Here is a 21,562-nt window from a genome sequence, read left to right on the forward strand (position 1 = left end):
AAAGCTCAATTGACCAAAGGTAGTGTCAATCAGCTGAAGGGAGAGCAGAATTTCAAAGCATAAACACAGCAGTGGCAGAAGAGATTAGTACAAGGAAAATTTCCTGCATACTATTTGTACGCATCGGCAGAAGCAGAGAGTAAGTCCTTTCAGACACTCAACAGGAGCCAGTACATTTTCCATGCCCTGCCATGAAGATGTGCTGCCATGAACTTGGATTAGGAGCAACAATAACCACGGAACATGGAGGAGATTAGGATGGAAATTCATGTTACACAAGAGTCTCATTAGTTGATACTTTGTGAGCTCCCCAATTGTTGATAATTAACTTCAATTAGTTTTTCAGTGTTAATGTAAGCTTTCTTGTGACACTAATAAAATAAACTTTAAACTTTAGATATACTTAGTTAATATATTGTTAGTTACTATAAAAACTTATTTTGGAAAACATTCTGTTAAATTTGCTGTTTGACAACTCTCACTTCTATTCTGCATAAAAAATAAAAGCCATCAATGTACATGAGTTGTCAATGAATTTCATTGGCCATTGTTTTCTTGGAATCCCTCCCTCATGGCTGCTTAAAGCAAGTTAAACCTACTCAATGACTGCTTCTTGGAGTTTAGTGCTACAGTATCCTCAGCCAAAGCCTCCATTCTGTCTGTGTTACTGATGCTCAATAGCAGATTACAATGTTGGCAACCATTTGTCCATACTATTACACACTGGAAGCAATTGCTCAACATAGGTCACATGTTTTAATATCTCAATTTGAAACCAGACTCAGAATGTTCTGCAAATTTTGATATCCCAGGAAGGATAGTTACCATACTGGACTCTCAACCTGTAGCTGCCATCAACATATCAACATTTACAAGTAGTAGTCCTTCATTATTGGTAGCTGGTGCCTCCTCAACTAAGCCATTATTAATGTACACAAATCTTTTGCATCAGTGTTGATGTTTCCATGCAAGTGTGAAATAAGCTATGTGTTTTCTTTAGGTCTGAGCAGCAAACCACTGTGATCTTGTTCTGAGAGAATGAGTGGGGTATAAACAAAAATTAAAATTTGCATTCTGTATAATTATATGTGCCAATGGCATGACATTTTATGTAAATCATTAATATTTAATAAGTTAAATACTAGTTTAGCAGTAGATACCTCCAAACTCCTCAGTGTTACCTAAAAAAAATAACAAATCCCTCTTCAGATTCTGGCAAGATCCAGATGGTAGGATCCACCGAGGACTCAATACCTCCACCCAGTTCCTCAACGGAGGGGCACCCAATCCACCCTTGGCATCTTGGATCTGTGCCTTGTGTGGGTGCGGGGATGGGAGTGGGGTGGGTGGGGGGAGTTGGAGCAGTGTGGATGGGTGAAGGTGGCATATCAACAAAACAAATTGGGGACGATTCTCAAGCAGAGGCAGTGTAGCTGGGCGCCACAGGCTTCGCGAATCTCCGGCCGTTGGATTTACGACGCTGACAGCTCCATGACAAAAATTAACACAATAACATAATTTGCACGCAATTAGCAGGCCCAGGACTGAAATCTCCGGGCTTGCTAGCCTCTCCGCCCTTTACAATAGTTGTCCACTAACATGGAGCTGGCGGCCCATCACCGCTAGAGTGAAGGGGAGCCATCTAGGCCCCCCAGAGAATCGGGTGCCGGGGTGCCCCTTGGCTATTGCCAGCTTGGCAGTGCCAGCCTGGCTCCCTGGCACTGCTCAAGGGACAAAGTGCCAATGCCGGGGGACATCCTGGGCAGGACGATCGGGGGCTGACGATCAGTCTGGGGAGGGGGAGGGGTCACATAGCTAGTGATGCAGGGTCACGGGGCTGGCCAGTGATTGAGCTCGCCAGTGATTGGGAGGCCAGCAGTGCGGGGCTACTGCGCATGCGCCGATCTCCGCTCTGACAGATCGACACATGCACAGTAGTCTGCTCAGTGCTGTGAGCCTCTTCAGTGGAAATAGGCCCCACCCACAGATTTTTAGCATGATTCATGCTAGAGCTCTCTGTGATGTACAGAGTGTGGGAGATTCATTTTGAAACTGCTACTGAAGATAACAGCAGGATTTATTCCAGTTTTTATGTGAATTCGATACTTAGCATTTTTATTTGGGAAAATTGCCCCCATTATCCTTCCGTTTGTCTACTATGTAACCCACTACAAAGTCATTGCTCAGTCTGTGAAATGAGCTTTATGACCTTGTCACCTAGTTACCTCACCAAAATACTTGTCACAGGGAAGCTAAATTTTGCATCAATTAAGCTAATTAAGTGATTCATTAGACCGTTCAAAAGTATTATAGGTGTGTGTAATCGCCTGATTTTCTTTTGTTCTCATCACAAAGACATATTAGACAGGGTTGCCAGTTTATAGACTAAAAGAGTTTACTTGCAGTTTATAAATAGCTTTTTAAAGTAACACTGAACAACGTGGAAAATTGGCCAAAAATTATGATGGCCATTCTTGTGTTCCGTCTGTAGATCACTTAAATTAATTCTGCAAAGAAAATTGAATTCAGTTTAACCTTGCACTATAGTGTACAAACCCTTCTGCAATACAATATTATTGTGTTTTCAAGATAATGGATTCATTTTGTGCAACACAAAGATATTTCCTCAGTCTTACTTCACTATATATTAGAATGCTGTATACAGTATTGTCACAATGCAGTTGAGTTAAATTAAACATGGGGTCGATGGATTCCAATTGCTTTGTTGACCTGATATTTTGTACCATTTCAAATGTGCAGATAATTTTGTTAGGTCTGCTTTACCTCTCAGCTGCACAGATAATGTTTCCAGTTTTAGTGTCTGGGGCCAGTGAAATTGAGGTTTACATTATCAAAATCAGATTGCACAGAGATCTTTCCTCCTATTAACTCTAAGCGTATACAAGAAGATAGGAATAAATAGTGTCAGCTACACTTTCCATGGGTCAAAGTACCAGAGAGAAACTACATGGGAGAAAGAGTTACCTCACAGCTGTTATGATATTTTGGTCCACAGATGCTGCTTACATGTGTTAAATGCTGTAAGGTCTTGGCAGGGGGTTAATCATAGCTCTATTTCAACTCTAAAAATTATGTCATGATCAACGATATTTTCATTCAATTAAAAGGCACTTAGTTATTAGGCAAATGATTAATATATATTTAGATGATAAATTATGCATACAAATTCTGTACCTTAATAATACTGAAGGTTGATTCTGCCTGAGAGTTTTATCTTGATAGAATTCAACAAATAGAAAATTATTGTGGCGGTTTTATATACATTTTCAGGCCGTGTGTCAATAATATTCACTTTGAAAGTTAAAATGACATTAAATTTAGAATAAAACCAAATTAAGATGTGTATAAGGTTCCAAATTTTCAATGTGTGAATATAGCTTTATCACTGAAAAACTGGACTACAATGAGTTTCTGATTAACTGACTTCATTCTTACCAAAACAAAATTGTGCACAATTTTTTCCACTTCAAACCAACAAATGTAATCCCTTTCCAATTTAAAGTTTCATAGAATATGAAAAGATGGAGGCAAAGTGGTGATAATTATTGACCTCTCCTGCAACAATTTATCTCTCATGTTCAACACATTAGAATGTAACAGGAGAGATCAGTAATTGCAGCCACTTTCTACTTCTTTTCATATTCTGAAATAACCTGAGGTTAAATGATTGCATTGTAAAACAGTTCAGAGACTGCTACAATCATCACTTAATCAAAATTTCTTTAATACAGCCTCAGAGAGCACTACTCATAATCAAGGTACAAAAATACTTTTCTATTAAGGTCAAGGACTTGAAGAAGAATTTTTTGAACACAGAAACAAATGTTAAAAGTATTCAACCTGCTTATATCTACATTCATGGTATAATATAGGTCGGTGGCATAAGTTAAGTTAATTTTTTACAATAAGGTTAAGTAACTTTTAGCTCAATAATTGTAATTTAGTTTTAATGCCATTTAAAATTAATTTTAGTAAATTCTAACGTAACAAAGCAGTTGGTAGCACAGCAGGATGTTCCTTTGCCTGGTCAAATCATTAAGAATCCTGCATTACCAAATGACAACTTCTAGCCTCCAAGCTGCTGCAATAAAATAGCCCTTTCATGATCTCCAATTGCCAAGTTTTCATTGTAACATTGTTCGTCTAAATTAATTCACATTTTTCTCCATTTAGTTTGCCAAACAAATTTCATTAAGCTACTGACAGATACCAATAACAGCTGACCACCTCAGGGCAACATGCCTCTGGAGTAGTAGGCGGACAACTCTCCGAGCAGCAAGCAGTGACACAGACCATTGAACACCTGATTCTGCTTCCAAAATAAGATTTGCACCTTTGAGCCTTTACGTCATCTCAAATCTCCCTCAAAAAAAAATTCACATGATTCTCAAAATACAACCAATTAATATCACTGCATGACTATTATAATCAATGCCCTTGAATAGCGTGGAATTTGATGCATTGCTTACTTATCCTAATTAAAATGAAAAAATATCTGGTGCTTATTCATCCATTATGTTGTCTGTGATACATGAACATGGTGGTAACAAAATTGTGTGCTATCGCATCCATATTTTTGGTGTTATGGGCACTGTTTTGGTTCCACCTTGTCGTGTGCATTAGTGCGGGAATTGAAACATGCATAGGAAGCATGTAGATTAGGCAGACCATGATGTCAGTTAGCATGGAACATTGATTTGGCATTAATGCCACCAATTTTGATCTTGTTGTTCCAGCTAACACCCTCTCTTAAAGACGCATTGCTGAACCTTTGTTCAGAAGTAGGAAGAATTTCCCCACCATTGCTATTTAAAGGGATCACCAATAACGTGTGGGTTAGTTGCTGATTCATTTCTACTGACTCTGTTTGAGCTTGTAGAAGTACTTGGTAGTTGGAGGAATTATGAAAAATTGACAAGGAGTGACACTGCATGTGGAGAACTACTTGTTCTCAGATAGGGTGTCGCAGTAGCCCTTGCCCTGCAGCATGAGAGTGTGGTGAACCACAGATGGTTACCACTATGGGTACTTGTACATATGTTACTCTTGTTACTGTTACTGTTGGGGTTAGGGTTGGGGTGTTCCACCTGTTAGCATTGTTCTGTGGTACGTTCAGTTTGGCTCCGCCTTCTTATAGGAGTATAAAGGTCACTGCTACTTCCTAGTGGCCCTTAGTCTGGGATAGTATTGTTAAGCAGTATGCTCTATTCTTGTTGTGAATAAAAGCCTTTATTCCCGGGTACGTCCTAGCCTCCCGTGTGAATCAATCGCGCATCAATTTTATTCACAACAAAATACCGAAAATTTTGTTCGAAGAAAAATGGAGCAGATGCTGAAACCCGATCGGCTAACCTTGGATCCGCGTGCTGCGGGAGCGTCGAATACTTTCGACCATTGGTTGAAGTGTTTCCAGGATTACATCGACGCCTCGACAGCAGTCCAGACCGACGCCGACAGATTGCGGGTCCTCCACGCAAGGGTGAGCGACACTGTGTATGCAACAATCCGTGATTCCCAAGAGTACAAAGAGGCCATCGAATTACTTAAGAAGCTGTACCATAAACAGCCGAACGAAATTCATGCTCGTCACCTATTAGCCTCTCGACGGCGGCAGCCCGGCGAAATGACAGGACAGTACCTGCGCGAACTTCAACAGCTAGCCAGAGCCTGCAACTGCAAGGAGGTGTCGGCTACTCAATACACCAACGATCTTATTCGGGACGCGTTCGTGGTGGGAATCGGCTCATCCTATATTCACCTGCGGCTGCTCGAGCAGGGTAACTTGGACCTGGCTAAGACGGTAGAATTGGCTGATGCAATGGAAACGGCCTCCAGAAGTCTTGAAACCTACCCCACCGACCACGTGGGAACAGCGTGGCAAGGACAGCCACCGCCTCAACTGTACCCGGCGGCTCCTCGGAACTGCGCGATAATGCTCTCAACTTCAGACCTGACAGCTGCGGCAGCTCCTGGAGGCCCACGGTGCTATTTCTGCGGATTGGCGAAGCACCCTCGCCAGAGATGTCTGGCCAGGACGGTGTTTTGCTCCGCCTGTGGGAAGAAAGGGCACTATGCAAAAGTGTGCCGGGCAAAGACCCCTTCCAAGCCTCGCAGTGCTGCGTGTGACTCCCCAGGATCCATCTCCTCGTCTCCGGCCTCGTCGATGTCTTCAGCCACGTGCGATTCACGGGCACCTTTGCGCTCCGGTAGTCCTGGGGCTAGACTTTATGGTCGCACCCTCCAAGGCCCTGAAATTCGGCACTCCTCTGTGGAGAAAGAGGCTCAGGCCATTGTGGAGGCCGTACGGCATTGGCGCCATTATTTGGCTGGCAAACGATTTACCCTGCTCACGGACCAGCGGTCCGTGGCCTTCATGTTCAACAACACGTTAAGGGGAAAAATTAAGAATGATAAAATCTTGAGGTGGAGAATCGAACTCTCCACCTACAACTATGATATCATGTACCGTCCGGGGAAGCTCAATGAGCCCTCAGATGCCCTGTCACGTGGAACATGTGCCAGTGTGCAGGAGGACCGGCTACAGGCCCTCCACAATGATCTCTGCCATCCGGGGATCACTCGACTCTTCCATTTTGTAAAGGCCTGGATTCTGCCCTACTCCATAGAAGATGTCAGGTCGATAACTCGAAGCTGCCAGGTATGTGCAGAGTGCAAGCCGCACTTCTACCGGCCTGACAGGGCACACCTCATTAAGGCCACTTGCCCTTTTGAATGACTGAGTGTCGATTTCAAGGGCCCCCTTCCTTCGACAGATCGGAATGTGTATTTCCTCAACATGGTTGACGAGTACTCCCGATTCCCTTTTGCTATCCCCTGTCTGACATGTCCTCTGCCACGGTCATCAAAGCCCTGCGGAGTCTTTTGACCCTATTCGGCTACCCCAGTTATATCCACAGTGATAGGGGTTTGTCGTTTATGAGCGACGACTTGAGGCAATACCTGCTCTCTAAAGGAATTGCCTCAAGTAGGACTACGAGTTACAACCCCAGGGGTAACGGACAGGTCGAGAGAGAAAACGCTACAGTCTGGAAGGCTGTTTTACTGGCGTTAAGGTCGAGGGGTCTTCCAGTCTCCCGTTGGCAAGAGGTACTTTCTGATGCGCTCCATTCAATCCGGTCCCTCCTGTGTACGGCAACCAATGCTACCCCACATGAGTGGATGTTTACCTTCCCCAGGAAGTCTTCCTCTGGGACCTCACTGCCGTCTTGGTTGACGTACTCAGGATCTGTCCTCCTGCGGCGGCATGTTAGGGCCCGCAAGTCCGACCCTTTGGTTGAACAGGTCCATCTCCTCCACGCCAACCCTCAATATGCCTATGTGGCATATCCTGACAGGCGAGAGGACACGGTCTCTATCAGAGATCTGGCGCCTGCAGGGAACCTGGAAACCCCCATCACTCCCGCACCCCTGGTTAGGATTCCTTTGCCCATTCTCTCCCCTCCTGACACGGCGCGGGCAGCATTGGGACCTCCACTTAATCCTCTTACTCCCGTGTACAGCTTGCCTGAGTCCAAGAGATTGTTGCCACCTCGAGGTCCACAGGTGTGTGAGGAACTGGAGGAGTCACTGGACACCACCTCGGAGAGAGGGTCGTCACCACGGTCACCACAACTGACACTGGAGCCAGTGCTGCGGAGGTCGCAGAGACGGTGCGGACCTCTGATACGACTGAACTTGTGAACATATGGACAGTTCGTATTGTCTCCTTACCCCACCGGCCTTTGTTTTTAAAGGAGGGGTGAATGTGGTGAACCATAGATGGTTACCACTATGGGTACTTGTACATATGTTACTCTTGTTACTGTTGGGGTTAGGGTTGGGGTGTTCCACCTGTTAGCATTGTTCTGTGGTACACTCCGTTTGGCTCCGCCTTCTTACAGGAGTATAAAGGTCACTGCTACTTCCTAGTGGCCCTTAGTCTGGGATAGTATTGTTAAGCAGTATGCTCTATTCTTGTTGTGAATAAAAGCCTTTATTCCCGGGTACGTCCTAGCCTCCCGAGTGAATTAATCGCGCATCAGAGAGGGAAATAGAACAGAGGCAACAAAGAAAACTACAAGCTACTCACAGAGGAAGAAGGAGAAGGATGAAGAAAGATTCCTTCCAGGGAGAATTTCTCTGACTTCCAACTGAGCCAGAAGCAGGGTATGTGCTGTCTCTATTTCACGAAGGAAGTGCTCATAGAACGCTACCATTTTTTGTAACCAGACTGGCAATTCAGAACAGGGAATGGACAGTGCTGTAGGTGGTGTGATAGTGACTTAGCCCTGAATTTCTTTGCGCCTGCATTCTTCCAGGCCGGACCATCTCTCAGTTTATTGCCCACTGCTGCATCGGACAGGTGACAGACGCTCTTTATTTGAGTGAGGACTTCATTGCATTTTCTGTGACCAATGAGAAGCAGGAGGAACATGCCTATGGCTTTACTAGGACAGTGGGTTTCTCACTTACAGGTACCATTGACTGGCACTGGGGGCACAACTGCAAATGTGTAGTCGTTGTGAGATCATGCTTAGGTCATTATGCTATTGAATGCCTGCTATCCTGGCAGAAGTCATGCTGTTTACATTCTGCAGCAGAACAGTGTTCTCCCTGACTTCTGCCACGATATCAAATCTGAGGGTGGTTGCTGACTGATCCACTTCAAACCTTGCTCAAAACTCCATTCTGCAACTGAGCACATGTGGCAGGATGTGTACAACAAGAACCATGCTGTCACAAGAAACATCAAAGAGCAGACCAGGTCCACTGCCTATACCACTCTGGCATGGCCCTCCAATAGATGCTGGAGCATGTGTCCTGATTCATAGGGGTCTGCTATATCATTCAAACCTGGACATTGTGAGGATATCAGGAGGAGGAAGAAGAGGAAGTAAAGGAAAAGGTGGAGGAGCAGGAGAAGGGAAGAGGCAGCCAGCACATCCTTGTTCTAGCCAGGCTGTCAGTGATTGACTCATTTGACAACGGTTCCCATGACTGCAAATCCAATTTTCCATTTACAAACAATTCAACACCTTACTTTTCATCCATTACTGACCATCACAGCATCATCTTTGTCACAAAACAATCATTCCGTAATTACTTATCCAACAAACTAGCCGCTATACCACACAAAAAGGCAACTAACCACTACATTCCTTCTTGTGGTGCCTTTGCCTGGCCATGTGCTTCTCCACGGTTCTATCCCATTGGCTGCAGCATGAGTAGTGGAAGTCTGATGACTTTCAGTGGAGAAAGAATGCTGATGGTTCTGGGATACACGACTCATCAGCTCTGGGCCTAGAAGACCTGCTTTTTGACAGTAGCAGCCCAGTATGGGTGGCAGCAGTCTCAACAGGCTAGCTATCTGACAGAAGGTGGCAAAGTGACAATGGTGGGAGTGCGACTGCTGTCATTTTCTGAGAGGGCACCAGCTTCCTGTTGTCCAGATTTATTCTCACTTGCTCAGGACAAGGCTTCAGCAATCCTAATAATCTGCTAGAGCAGAGCTAGGCTGCTGAGAGACCCTGGAGGACACTTGGAGCATTGGTACTTGCAGCCATGATGGCAACATGTTGACATTTCAGAACTGCAATGTGAACTGCCACTGCAGCGCCCAGATATTGCATGGCTTAAGCAGATGCTACAATGAAAGCTGAGACATCGGTCATCAGATGCTGCTCATTTTCGGATCCATTAATTTTCTCATGTAGCTGACCATGACTTCCATACTAGGCAGATTAAATCATCAGCTCTATGCCAAGTTGGAGCCAGACTCCACTTGTGCTGGTTGACAGAGACAGCAGGCTTTTTGTCAATGCACCAAGCATGTCCATCTGCATATCTACCAGGTTTCTTTCTGATGGGCATTCTTACCAATGCCCATCTGGACCACACTTGAGTCCTCTGCAGCAGTACTCAAGTGTGACTTTGCCTTCAGGGATGTTGGCATCTGTGCTACCTTTTCTCCCACCCTGGCTGTAGCCCAGTCATACCCCATGACTCACCACATGCCGATTCCGCCTCATTGCTATCCTTTAAAGAAGGTATAGTGCCAGTATCTGGCAGCTAACTGTGTGTGTGAGATTAAACAAGAAGTTTTTAATTCTATCAGTCTCTTGCTCCTTCTGCATTTCAGGCTCCTGCACCAGCACCTGGCCAGTTGCCAATACTTAAGATACCTGAAAGGAAAAAGGTGCAAGGCTCGGGTTTGAGGGAAGTGGGGCAAAACAAGAGATGAACATTTACACCATCTGCAGCTTGTAAATCACAGGGGATTGTGGGCTAAATTGGATTTAGAAGGTGGATTAGTTAGAAACATACTCTCATCCTCTATGGTTTTGTGGCCACCCTACTGATTGTCAGCACTTTCTCCTCCATGGATGTGAAGGCTGTGCCTGTGCCTACACTACCGCTCCCACCCTCTGCCCCATTCTCTCCTCCACCCACCCCTCCCACTTTGATTATGGGTCACTTTGTCCTGCAACAGAGGGGCAACCATGACAGTGTGTGATGCTATGAGCTTGGATGATGTACCTGTCACAGTTGAATAGTTGACTGTGTGTGCAAGCTGCGAGATGTGATGCCAAGTTTGCAGCATCGCTTTGTGTGCGCATATGACATAAGACAATGAATGTTGGGTATGAGTTGTGCCTGATATAGACTTGCTTGGTGAGTGAAGAGGGAATGTGTGAGACTAATGGTTCATTTGTAAGATGACATTTGAAGATGTTTTCACTGACTTTGATCATTGAACTTGTTTATGGCACTGCATTCATGTCTTCTTAGATTATTGGCATTGATCACGATGGCTATTTGCTCCCTAAGACTTTGTAAAGTTCGTCTGGACGGCTTCCTGGACACCGGAAGGCCTCCTGGACACCCGAAGGAGAGAGGACCTCTTTCCTCCTGTTCACCTTCAACCCAAGGGCTTCAGTGCTGCATTAACAAACCTTGGGGCATGAGCTCTGGCCTGCTGTGAAATTTCTGCTGCTCTTTATGCTCAAAGATTCTTTCTGGTTCAGCTCCAGCAGCTGCTGCAGCCAAGATGCACCTCCCACTTAAGTAATGTGGGCTGGCTTTAAGAAGCTCTGACCTCGAATGAAATTGGGACCCTTGTAAAGGTATTCAACCATTCAGTAGATGCTTCTGTTCTGTCTATATCGCGAGGAATGGGTGTAGGTTAATCACACATCATGATTTCCATGCCTGATTACTGTCTAACCCAATTTTATTTCCCCCAGCATGCATGATATATATTCCACCAACCACGTAAGGCATCTTGGTTTCTCAGGAGGTGCCTTAGTTTTGGGCCATTTTTCTTGTGTAACTTGGAATGATGCAAAACCTTTTCTAGTGATAGAATTTCATTCCCAGTAGTCCATAAAACAATCTGTCTTTCCCCAGCTGTATTCTGAACAAAATCAAGCCAGATCAAATAATATTCAATAGACCTTGTGGAATATCTAACCACAGAAAGTCCAACAACTTCTTAAAAAAGATTAAAATCAGAGGTTAAATGAGAACTTAGTGTCACATTTTGGGGTCAGTATAGAGACGTTAACCTCACACAATCAGTGAGAATGGGGTGCAGTTGAAATCACCTGCTACTCCATTCACAATGTTTAAACTGCAGTTAGGTAGCTATATCACACAAATAGATGTATATCAGGATTCTCTAATGCAATTTAGAACCATAACCGTAACGTGGCGGTGGCACAGTGGCACACTGCCTCACAGCGTCAGGGACCCAGGTTTGATTCCCGGCTTGTGTCACTGTCTGTGTGGAGTTTGCATGTTCTCCCTGTGTCTGCGTGGGTTTCCTCCGGGTGCTCCGCTTTCCTCCCATAGTCCAAAGATGTGCAGGTTAGGTGAATTGGCCATGCTAAATTCTCCCTCAGTGTACCTGAACAGGTGCCGGAGTGTGGCGACTCGGGGATTTTCACAGTAACTTCATTGCAGTGTGAATGTAAGCCTACTTGTGACTAATGAACAAACTTTAACTTTAACTCAAATGAAGGGGATAGATAGGGTGAACAGTGGGAAGCTTTTGCCCAGGTCGGAGGTGACGATCACGAGGGGTCACGGGCTCAAGGTGAGAGGGGCGAAGTATAACTCAGATATCAGAGGGATGTTTTTTACACAGAGGGTGGTGGGGGCCTGGAATGCGCTGCCAAGTAGGGTGGTGGAGGCAGGCATGCTGACATCGTTTAAGACTTACCTGGATAGTCACATGAGCAGCCTGGGAATGGAGGGATACAAACGATTGGTCTAGTTGGACCAAGGAGCGGCACAGGCTTGGAGGGCCGAAGGGCCTGTTTCCTGTGCTGTACTGTTCTTTGTTCTTTGTTGTTCTTTTACAGATTAAAATTTATACATTTTTGTACATTAATGAGGCATAAGCCACTTCGTTCATGCCATCTGCACTTCCCTCTTATGTGAGCTCATGGACTGTCACTGTTCAGAATATCACAACCTTAGTCGCTTATGATCTACGACTAAAGAAAGGCCAGGTATTTTTGCAAAGTTATGGTTGGAATTCTCTGGTCTCACATGCTCTGCTACCACTGCCAGCAAGAACGAAGAATTCGACACTCAGCCAAATTTCCATTCACTGCAACAGGGCTGGAGAATCCCAGTCGCAGGCAAGATCGGAGAATTCCAGCCAAATTCAGTAAACCTTTTTTTTGGCAGATATGAGGCATAAGTTGGAAATGAAGAGGACAAAGCAATCAGAATGAAACAGCTAGACAAAGTGTGCATAATAGGTCTGCTCCCTTTTTCTCAATCCAAGACCTGATGGAGTGGAAAGTGGTACCAGAAGATACTTTTGTGATATAAAAGATTGTGTGTTTAAAAACAAATGTAGGGATGAAAAACCGAGATTACTTATAGCATATAGTACTTGATTATGGGTAGTGGCTCAGCTAAGCACAATCCTGTTCTCAAATTCTATGCAAATTGAAATGCACTAACTTTTCAGCAGGCATCACTGAATAGTGATCAGCAGCAGATCCCTAACTAGATTTTCCCTTCACTAACCAAAAAGAAGTTGAAGTTAACTTTAATTGTCCCAGAATTACACAGACCTGGATCAACTAAATCACAGTACCTTTCACAGGTATATATTGTAAACATCACCAAGGACTCGGGTTCATTTCAGTCATTACAGTGACCTTGCTATCAAATAGTGAAAAGCATTTCTCCCCACATTTGATATTAAAGTAATACAAATATAGGACCGACTTTGATACAAGGAAGTGGAGATTTTTTGTCCCCGTTTTGGGCAGACGGGAAAGTCGAAGGGGGTGGAGAATCCAACTAGAATCCCACTGAGATTATCCCTGTCTCCTCACTAATGAGGTAACGTGGTTCCTGCCATGAAAGGTCAGAAGTCTATTAACATACATTTACATTGATTTAGCAGGCCTCTCCGTTGCAAGAGCTCCCCCACGTAGGGATTTGTCCCACCCCTCCAGTGTGACGTCACGTAAGCAGGGTTTACAACAGGTTTTGACAAACTGCGGCCTGGCGAATAGAACCCGGCAGGGCGCACAGGTAAGTACAGACCCCAGAGGAAGGAGGGTCATGCCCAGGCAGGACCCTGGCAGTGGGCTTCTGTTGCGGGGGCGAGGGGGTTCCTTCAGGGGGCTATGTCCATGGGGGCAATTCAGTGTGGAGCTCTTTCGTTATTGTTATTTAATTCAGATCAGGGCACTGGGTGCCCCGATCTGTCAGGTGCGGATTTCTAGGGGAGCTGGCTCTGAACGTGCCCACTCTGCCAGCATGGCATCATGGGACCCACCTCTACCATTTTTTTTCAAGTGTTCAAAGATATGGTGGGAAAACCAGCCAAGGCAGCTGGCAGGCTGCCCTTCACTTTCCCTGTTGGAGACAACACTTCGATGAGAAATCAAGAAAATGTGCAGTTCAATAATGACATTAATACTCCTGTCCCTCATGGATAATTCAGTTAGCAAATTAAATCAAATATTGCCTTTCACAGTTAAATTCATGCCAAATTTTGAAGTGGTACATTTTACTGTTAATAATGATGAAAACCATTACTTCACATTATATATAAAACTGTTATAGATATGTAGTTGTAGTATAAATAGGACTTCAGATTAAAACCTGTTTGGAAAACAAAAGCTTCAGAATTTAAGGTACTTCGTTCAGAGTGACAGATGGAAAAATAAGCAATGATATTGGAAACAGCTGCTTAAAGATCATGCCCTCAATATTAACAACCCTCAAAGGTCAGGGCTGGAGTTAAACCCTAAAAAACCGGGAATGCATCTCCAACTCACTGAGTGCACACCTGCTGTTGCTTTTATGGTGACAAGCAGAGAGTATTTTCTTGTGGAAAGGCAGGGAACTTCATTAACATATTTACACAAGGCACCCACTGTGCAGTTGGGAACCAGAGCTAAACTTAACCAATGCTGGTTGAGTTCCCAAGTCTCAGGAAATCCAGCAGCACAAGGGAGGCAGGAACTGCTGAATTCAGAAGGTTATTTTAATAACACTCCTTGTGGATCAGGAGGATCAAGAAAGCTCCCCGGGACCATAAAGGAAAATTTTATTCATGCCTCTACCAATCACGGCTTCTGTCTGATCCCTACTGTGATCATCAACATCTGAGATAAATAGGGTCGCTTATCGCCTTTTGGCTAAGATCAAGTGTAGTATCGGATCTGCACTTGGTTGAGGTCATTAGGTTACGCTGAGGCTTCATATGTTTCATATGAAGCAATTTTTAAAAGCGGCATCTCGGCCTTTTGGCTAAGATGCAAATGAGCCCAAGTCTTGGAGGAGGATCCTTCCCCTTCTCCAATCAGCTTGGCTCATGTAGATCGGGCCCAGGACAGGGTGGTTTAGTCGCCCGCCCTGTCTTGTCAGCCTGGATCGGAAATGTCTCAACTTGTTGAGACTCTGAATTGGATTTGATTTGATTGAATTGGAAAAGTATTTTTAAAAAATCTGAGATAAATACACTCTCAATTCTGGCCTCTTGTGCATTCCCTATCATAATTTCCCCATTATTGGTGACTGTGCCTTCAGTTGCCTAAGGTCCAAGCTCTGGAATTCCCTCCCTACATCTCACCATTTTTATTACCTCACTTTGCTCCTTTAAGACAATTTCAAAACCTCTTTATACAATCTTGTGCTATCTGATCTAATATCTTCTTCAGTGAGTGTCATTCTTTATTTTATAATACTCCTGTCAAGCATCTTGGAAGATTATATTACGTTAAATAGTCATATGGTTTCACAGCACAAAAAGAGGCCCTTTGGCCCATTGAGCCCCAGCCATCAAGCACTTATCTATTCTAATCCCATTTTCCGGTACTTGGTTAATAGCCTTGTATGCTGTGGCGTTTCAAGTGCTCATCTAAATGCTTCTTAAATTGCACTATATAAATTGTTGCTTTTGTTGTTGGTTCCACTGTTACATAATTAAGAGTTAAAATTGTGACTCGGGTTTCAATCTAGTTCTGCGGTAGGGGGACCATGTGTAGTTTAGATTGTGACATGAGCCAAAAATGACACAAATGTATCGTTAATTTCAAATCTTTGATAAACTTGTTCAAATAAATATGACATATTAAAGACTGGCTGGTTTACAAAGCAGTATAAATGCTTGTGCCTCAGTGGTATATAAAGAAAAAGTTCTCATGGTGTCACAGTGTGAAAATAACGAGGGATTGAGTTTAGGAGTCGGGAGATAATGCTGCAGCTTTATAGGACCCTGGTTAGACCCCACTTGGAGTACTGCGCGCAGTTCTGGTCACCTCATTACAGGAAAGATGTTGAAGCCATTGAAAGGGTGCAGAGGAGATTTACAAGGATGTTGCCTGGATTGGGGGGCATGCCTTATGAGGATAGGTTGAGGGAGCTTGGTCTCTTCTCCCTGGAGAGACGAAGGATGAGAGGTGACCTGATAGAGGTTTACAAGATGTTGAGGGGTCTGGATAGGGTGGACTCTCAGAGGCTATTTCCAAGGGCTGAAATGGTTGCTACGAGAGGACACAGGTTTAAGGTGCTGGGGGGTAGGTACAGGGGGGATGTCAGGGGTAAGTTTTTCACTCAGAGGGTGGTGGGTGAGTGGAATCGGCTGACGTCGGTGGTGGTGGAGGCAAACTCGTTGGGGTCTTTTAAGAGACTTCTGGATGAGTACATGGGATTTAATGGGATTGAGGGCTATAGATAGGCCTAGAGGTGGGGATGTGATCGGCGCAACTTGTGGGCCGAAGGGCCTGTTTGTGCTGTGACTTTCTATGTTCTATGTTCTATAACCTACTGAGCGAAAACCATAACTAGATTATAAACACATCTGTGATGTTAGTGTAAAAAACTGTATGTAAGCTAAGGGAAACATTTTACATTATTTTCTCTTTGAAAATATCTGTTGAAGGATACCCTAACTTTCACTTTTCAGTTTGCCTGAATTTCAAAAACTTTGGCCTGGAGTGGAACTTGACAATTGCATATGTATTGCTTCTCTGGAGCACATACACTTATCAAACATAACACTTGCAATAAAATAAACACAGAAAATGCCCAAAATGGAGAACAGCCCAGTCAGCAACTGTCAAGGAAAAGACAAGTTATGATGTTTCAGTTGCAAGCTATTCATCAGGATGGTTCTACTGACGGGTATGCGCCCAAAATGACCCAATCTATCTTTACAGATGCTGAATTATTCCTGGGTATTTCCAGCATTTTGCTTTATTTCAGATTTCCAGTTGTTATCTTTTTGCTTTATTTATAGTTCTATTGGTGGCCGTGTGATCAGCTAAAGACATTTGTAATTTACTTACAACTGGAGTGAAGGTAATAAATCTTTAATAGTGGCACTTCAGACAGCTCTATTCCAAGGTAAAAATAGAGCAGATCAATTTAGGAAGAAAAACAATCTTTAATATCGCATGAAAAAATAAGTTGCAAAAGGAAGGACTTTGTTTTCAGGTCAAGCATTGTCAAGTAGGCCGACTACACTTCAGAACAATGGAAAATTATGGATTCTGCCCTCGAATCACACAAAGTCATACATAAACTCATCAAATCAAAACACAGGGGAGTAATTTCCCTGATGTTTCTCATGTTCTGCTACCATAGTTTTAGAAGAGGTCCACCAGTAACCCCACTTGTGTAATAAGCAACTTTTCTGCCTCAACTACGACACAGGAACAGGAGAAGGTCCAAGGAAATTCAGCCCCATAGCATTATACTGGTGATTAAAAAATTGAATTTTTTCAATTTCTGTTCAGGGCACTTTGTAACTAAAAGTTAAAGTTTATTTATTAGTGTCACAAGTAGGCTTGCATTAACACTTCAGTGAAGTTACTGTGAAAATACCCCAGTCGCCACACTCCAGTGCCTGTTCAGGTATACCGAGGGAGAATTTAGCATGGCCATGTTCTTTCATGATGTGGAGATGCCGGCGTTGGACTGGGATAAACACAGTAAGAAGTTTAACAACACCAGGTTAAAGTCCAACAGGTTTATTTGGTAGCAAAAGCCACACAAGCTTTCAGAGGCTCCGAAAGCTTGTGTGGCTTTTGCTATCAAATAAACCTGTTGGACTTTAACCTGGTGTTGTTAAACTTCTTACCATGTTCTTTCAGACAGTGGAAGGAAACCGGAGCACCCGGATGAAACCCATGCAGACACGGGAAGAATGTGCAGACTTTGCACAGACAGTGACCCAAGCTGGGAATTGAACTTGGGTCCCTGGCGCTGTGAGGCAGCACTGTGCCCCTTATAGATTCAACTGCAAATTGAAAGCTCATTTCACTGGGTACCTGCAATAAGTGGCAACTACCTAATGTGTTAACAACTGTTCATTCAACCCCACACTTCTATACCGATCGGCACATATAATCTCCAGATAAATGCCAAATGTTGAAGTGTCTGCCTCTTACCTGAATAATGTTTCACTCAAAGTTAGAATAAATAATTCATTATCCATTTTATAGCCACTGCTCTAAGCTATAAATTCAATGCTTAAATTGCACTCCATTATTACCTAATCAGAAGAGCTGCTGATTGAATTGTGCAGTTGATGCATCAAATGTCAGTAAATAACATTGTGGCTTAAATCAGGTTGAAAATTAATCAATGATAACTGATGCAGGGCTATTTGACTTAATTTTTCATCCTGCCAGTAAGATTGAGTTATAAAACTTGCAAGCAAATATGTTGCCTGCAGGGGGAGTTAAAGTGTGCAGGAGTATTATCTCTGCATTGTCCATGTGTCTTCATTTATCTATCAGTTGCTGTGTATAATGTTTATGTATCAGTTGCTTTTTTAAATTTGATTCTGTCTGTATAATATAGCTAGTGACACATCAGCATAAATGACCAAGGTCAGGAGATCAAGTAGAGATACCAATATTAGAACAACAAATATTTGTATTAGTAGCACCTTTAAAATGGAAAAATGTCTGGAAGAATTTCACACAGGTGAAAGAAAAACCCAAACACTGACTCTATTCCGTAGGAAATATTAAAATAGGTAACAAAAAGCTTGGTCTAAATGTTACCTTTTCAGGAAGGCTTGAGACAGAGAGATTTATGGAGTTAATTTCATAGCATCTGCCCTGTGCCAGTAAAGCCACAGCACCAAGATCGAGATACAGAAGATGTTGGTGTCAAAGTTACAGTTTGGATTTATATCCCTGAATTACGTTACATAAATGACAAAGAATGGAGGAATTGAAACATAAAAACAACTTTTCTAAATTTGAGGTATGAGGAAATGGAAGCCAATGTAGGTTAGCAAGGACACGGGAATTTGATGCATGTGGAATTTGATGTGGTATAGAGTTTGGACAGCAGAATTTTAAATGAGCCAAAATTTATGGAAAGTGGAGGATGGGATGCCACCCACTGGGAAACATTGAAATAGTCATGATTGGAGATGACCAGGATTTGGGCAAAATAGGTTATTGAAGTTGCAATCACCTTAGAAATAAATACAATGTGTCAGTTTGTCTAATTGCTTATTTTGCTGTACCGTATACCACTGTATAGTAAGTGTTCAAAAAACTTTCAGTGGCTTACCTATATCGAGGTCTATTGCTTCAACCTTTGCCAGCAAAACCTTTACTGCCGTGTTCTCAGATACAGACTGAATATAATGACTGGAGGAAAATACAGGGGGATTGTCATTCACATCTTCCAATAACAGAACTATTCCTGACTGGCAGAAACGTCCACCTCCATCTGACGCCCTGGCGATCAAATTATATACTTGGGTTTCTTCACGGTCTAACGCTGATAATGTTTTCAGTTCACCTGTAAGATAATCACAACAAATAGGAAGTTTACAAAAGTATTGACTCATAATTGTCTGGTAAATAACTTAGCAAACAAAAGCTGATGAAGCGATACAAATAGGAGCCATTTGTGGTGGTGTTGAAATTAAGAACAGAATCATTCCAAAGAAGAGAAAGCAATTCTAACTTTGATGAATGCAAAATAATAACCCACGTGTGGAGCATGATGTCATCAGCTGTGAACGTACACACAATTTGATCAAGAGAAACAGCAAAACGTATAGGCATCTTCAAAATCAGTTCAGCAGCTGGTCTCCCATGCTTCATGATCTAACTTAATGTACACTGACCTTCTTAAATGGACATGTGGGACATGCTCATGTATAGCGATTGGACAGATCTTTTATTCAGATTCCTACCCTCTTCTGCAAATACTATTTTCCTAACCTTTAATGCACCACAATCTGCCCTCTGGTTTCCAGTTTTATTTGTGAAAGTCCTGGTGTTAATTTCGGTCTGTACATCTGTGAATATTGGGCTAGGCTTTGTGCAACGTTGTGTATCCATCAGCTGACTGGTTGTAAAATGTGAACGGTTGACAACTCTGATAATTCTGTAAATTAATAGTACACTCCAGTGCCTTAGCAAGAACATATTCTGGTGTGAAACTAAGCCATACAACCTCAGGTTTGATACCTGGCCTGGTGTGAAATCGCAGATTACAAAAAGCTTTCCTGCTCATTATACCTCAGTGATTGAGAGTTCCCATATATATTGCTGGAGTTGAATTTTAACATAGCAGACCTGAGACAAGTTACAATGAAGCTCACCTTTTTTATTTTTTACACCAATTTATAGCCTGAAACAAAATCCATATTGAGGTTCCAGAAGCACTTACCATTTTCTGGTTCCAGAAAAAATTTATCTGAGCCGGCTCCATGCAAAGAATACCGTATTTCTGCATTAGACCCAATGTCAGCATCATGAGCACCAACCCTTAGAATGACTTTATTTGGTGCAATGTCTTCCACGATTGTCTCTGTGTAAGTGACCTGCAGGCATTTAACAGCAACAGTGTCTCAGATGTAGCTCATACATCAATAAGTTAAACAATTTAGACATTCGAACCTGAGATAAGGATTACTCACGATTCAGATGAGACTTACCTGATCACAGATAGGGCTGTTATCATTCGCATCCAGCACTCGAACTTCTACTACTGCTTTTGATACAAAAAGTCCATCAGTGGCTGTGATATTCAGTAGATAAATATCTTGTTCCTCACGATCTAATGGTCTCTTTACATAAACCTTCCACTCGTTTTGTACCAGCCCAAGGGCAAACTTTCCTTTAGGATTTCCTCCTAAACACATGTTTAGAAAATGCAAAACTGTCAAATGCACGTTAAAAAGAAATATTATCTGAAAACTCTCACTAATCCAGTCAGATAAGGTTTATTTATCAATGAAAATTCAGTGTCAAATAATTACGTGGGATGAAAGAGTCATGGGTATTGATTCATATTTTCACCAGTGATATACAAAGGTTAATTCAATAACACTCAGATCAGATACAAACCCATCAAGTGCCAAGTTAAATTTCCTTTACACAATAATAGGCTAGAATTAATGCTGCCCTGCCAACAGGTTTGAAGATGGAGCAGAAGGGGGGTTTGTTAAATCTAGTGCAACAGCAATGGGGTGGTGTTGTGCAGTTTGCCTGGCATTGGACAATTATTGCCTACTGAAGGGCCTTATTGCATTGCTACCAAGATTTAACGGGCAACTGGAGAGGCCCATGTTAAGCGCCAGGTCCAGCATGTTTCCCTGTGTGGATTGAATCATAGAATCCCTACAATACAGGAGGCGGCAATTTGGCCCATCGAGCCTGCACCAACAACAATCCCACACAGGCACTATCCCGGTAACCCCATGTATTTATCCTGCTAATCTCCCTGATATTAAGTGGCAACTTACCATAGCCAATCAACCTAACCTGTACATCTTTGGAGTGTGGGAGAAAACCGGAACACCCAGAGAAAATCCACGCAGACATGGGGAGAACATGGAAACTCCACACAGACAGTGACCCAAGGCTGGAATTGAACACGGGTCCCTGGCACTGTGAGGCAGCAGTGCTAACCATTGTGCCACCGTGCCACCTCTCTACTTAACAGACTCCCTGCATCCCACAGAGAGCCCACTCTCCAAGGTTGCCCTACCACCACGGTCTCTGAAAGCCAGCCCCTTTGCCCTTTT

General features: G+C 43.2%; 1 protein-coding gene across 1 annotated transcript in view; it reads right to left on the minus strand.

Moving 5' to 3' along the window:
* The window catches only part of LOC144499631 (protocadherin Fat 3-like), a 696,014-nt gene that overhangs the window by 72,634 nt on the left and 601,818 nt on the right, over window positions 1-21,562 (minus strand). Inside the window, exons 13-15 of the mRNA XM_078221804.1 lie at window positions 20,471-20,667; window positions 20,203-20,356; window positions 19,090-19,323 (exon numbers count right to left, since the gene is read on the minus strand). Of these exons, the coding sequence (XP_078077930.1) occupies window positions 19,090-19,323; window positions 20,203-20,356; window positions 20,471-20,667 (585 nt within the window). The remainder of the gene's footprint in view (window positions 1-19,089; window positions 19,324-20,202; window positions 20,357-20,470; window positions 20,668-21,562) is intronic.

This window comes from Mustelus asterias, chromosome 10, assembly GCF_964213995.1.
Source record: "Mustelus asterias chromosome 10, sMusAst1.hap1.1, whole genome shotgun sequence".
NCBI classification, from domain to species: Eukaryota; Metazoa; Chordata; class Chondrichthyes; order Carcharhiniformes; family Triakidae; genus Mustelus; species Mustelus asterias.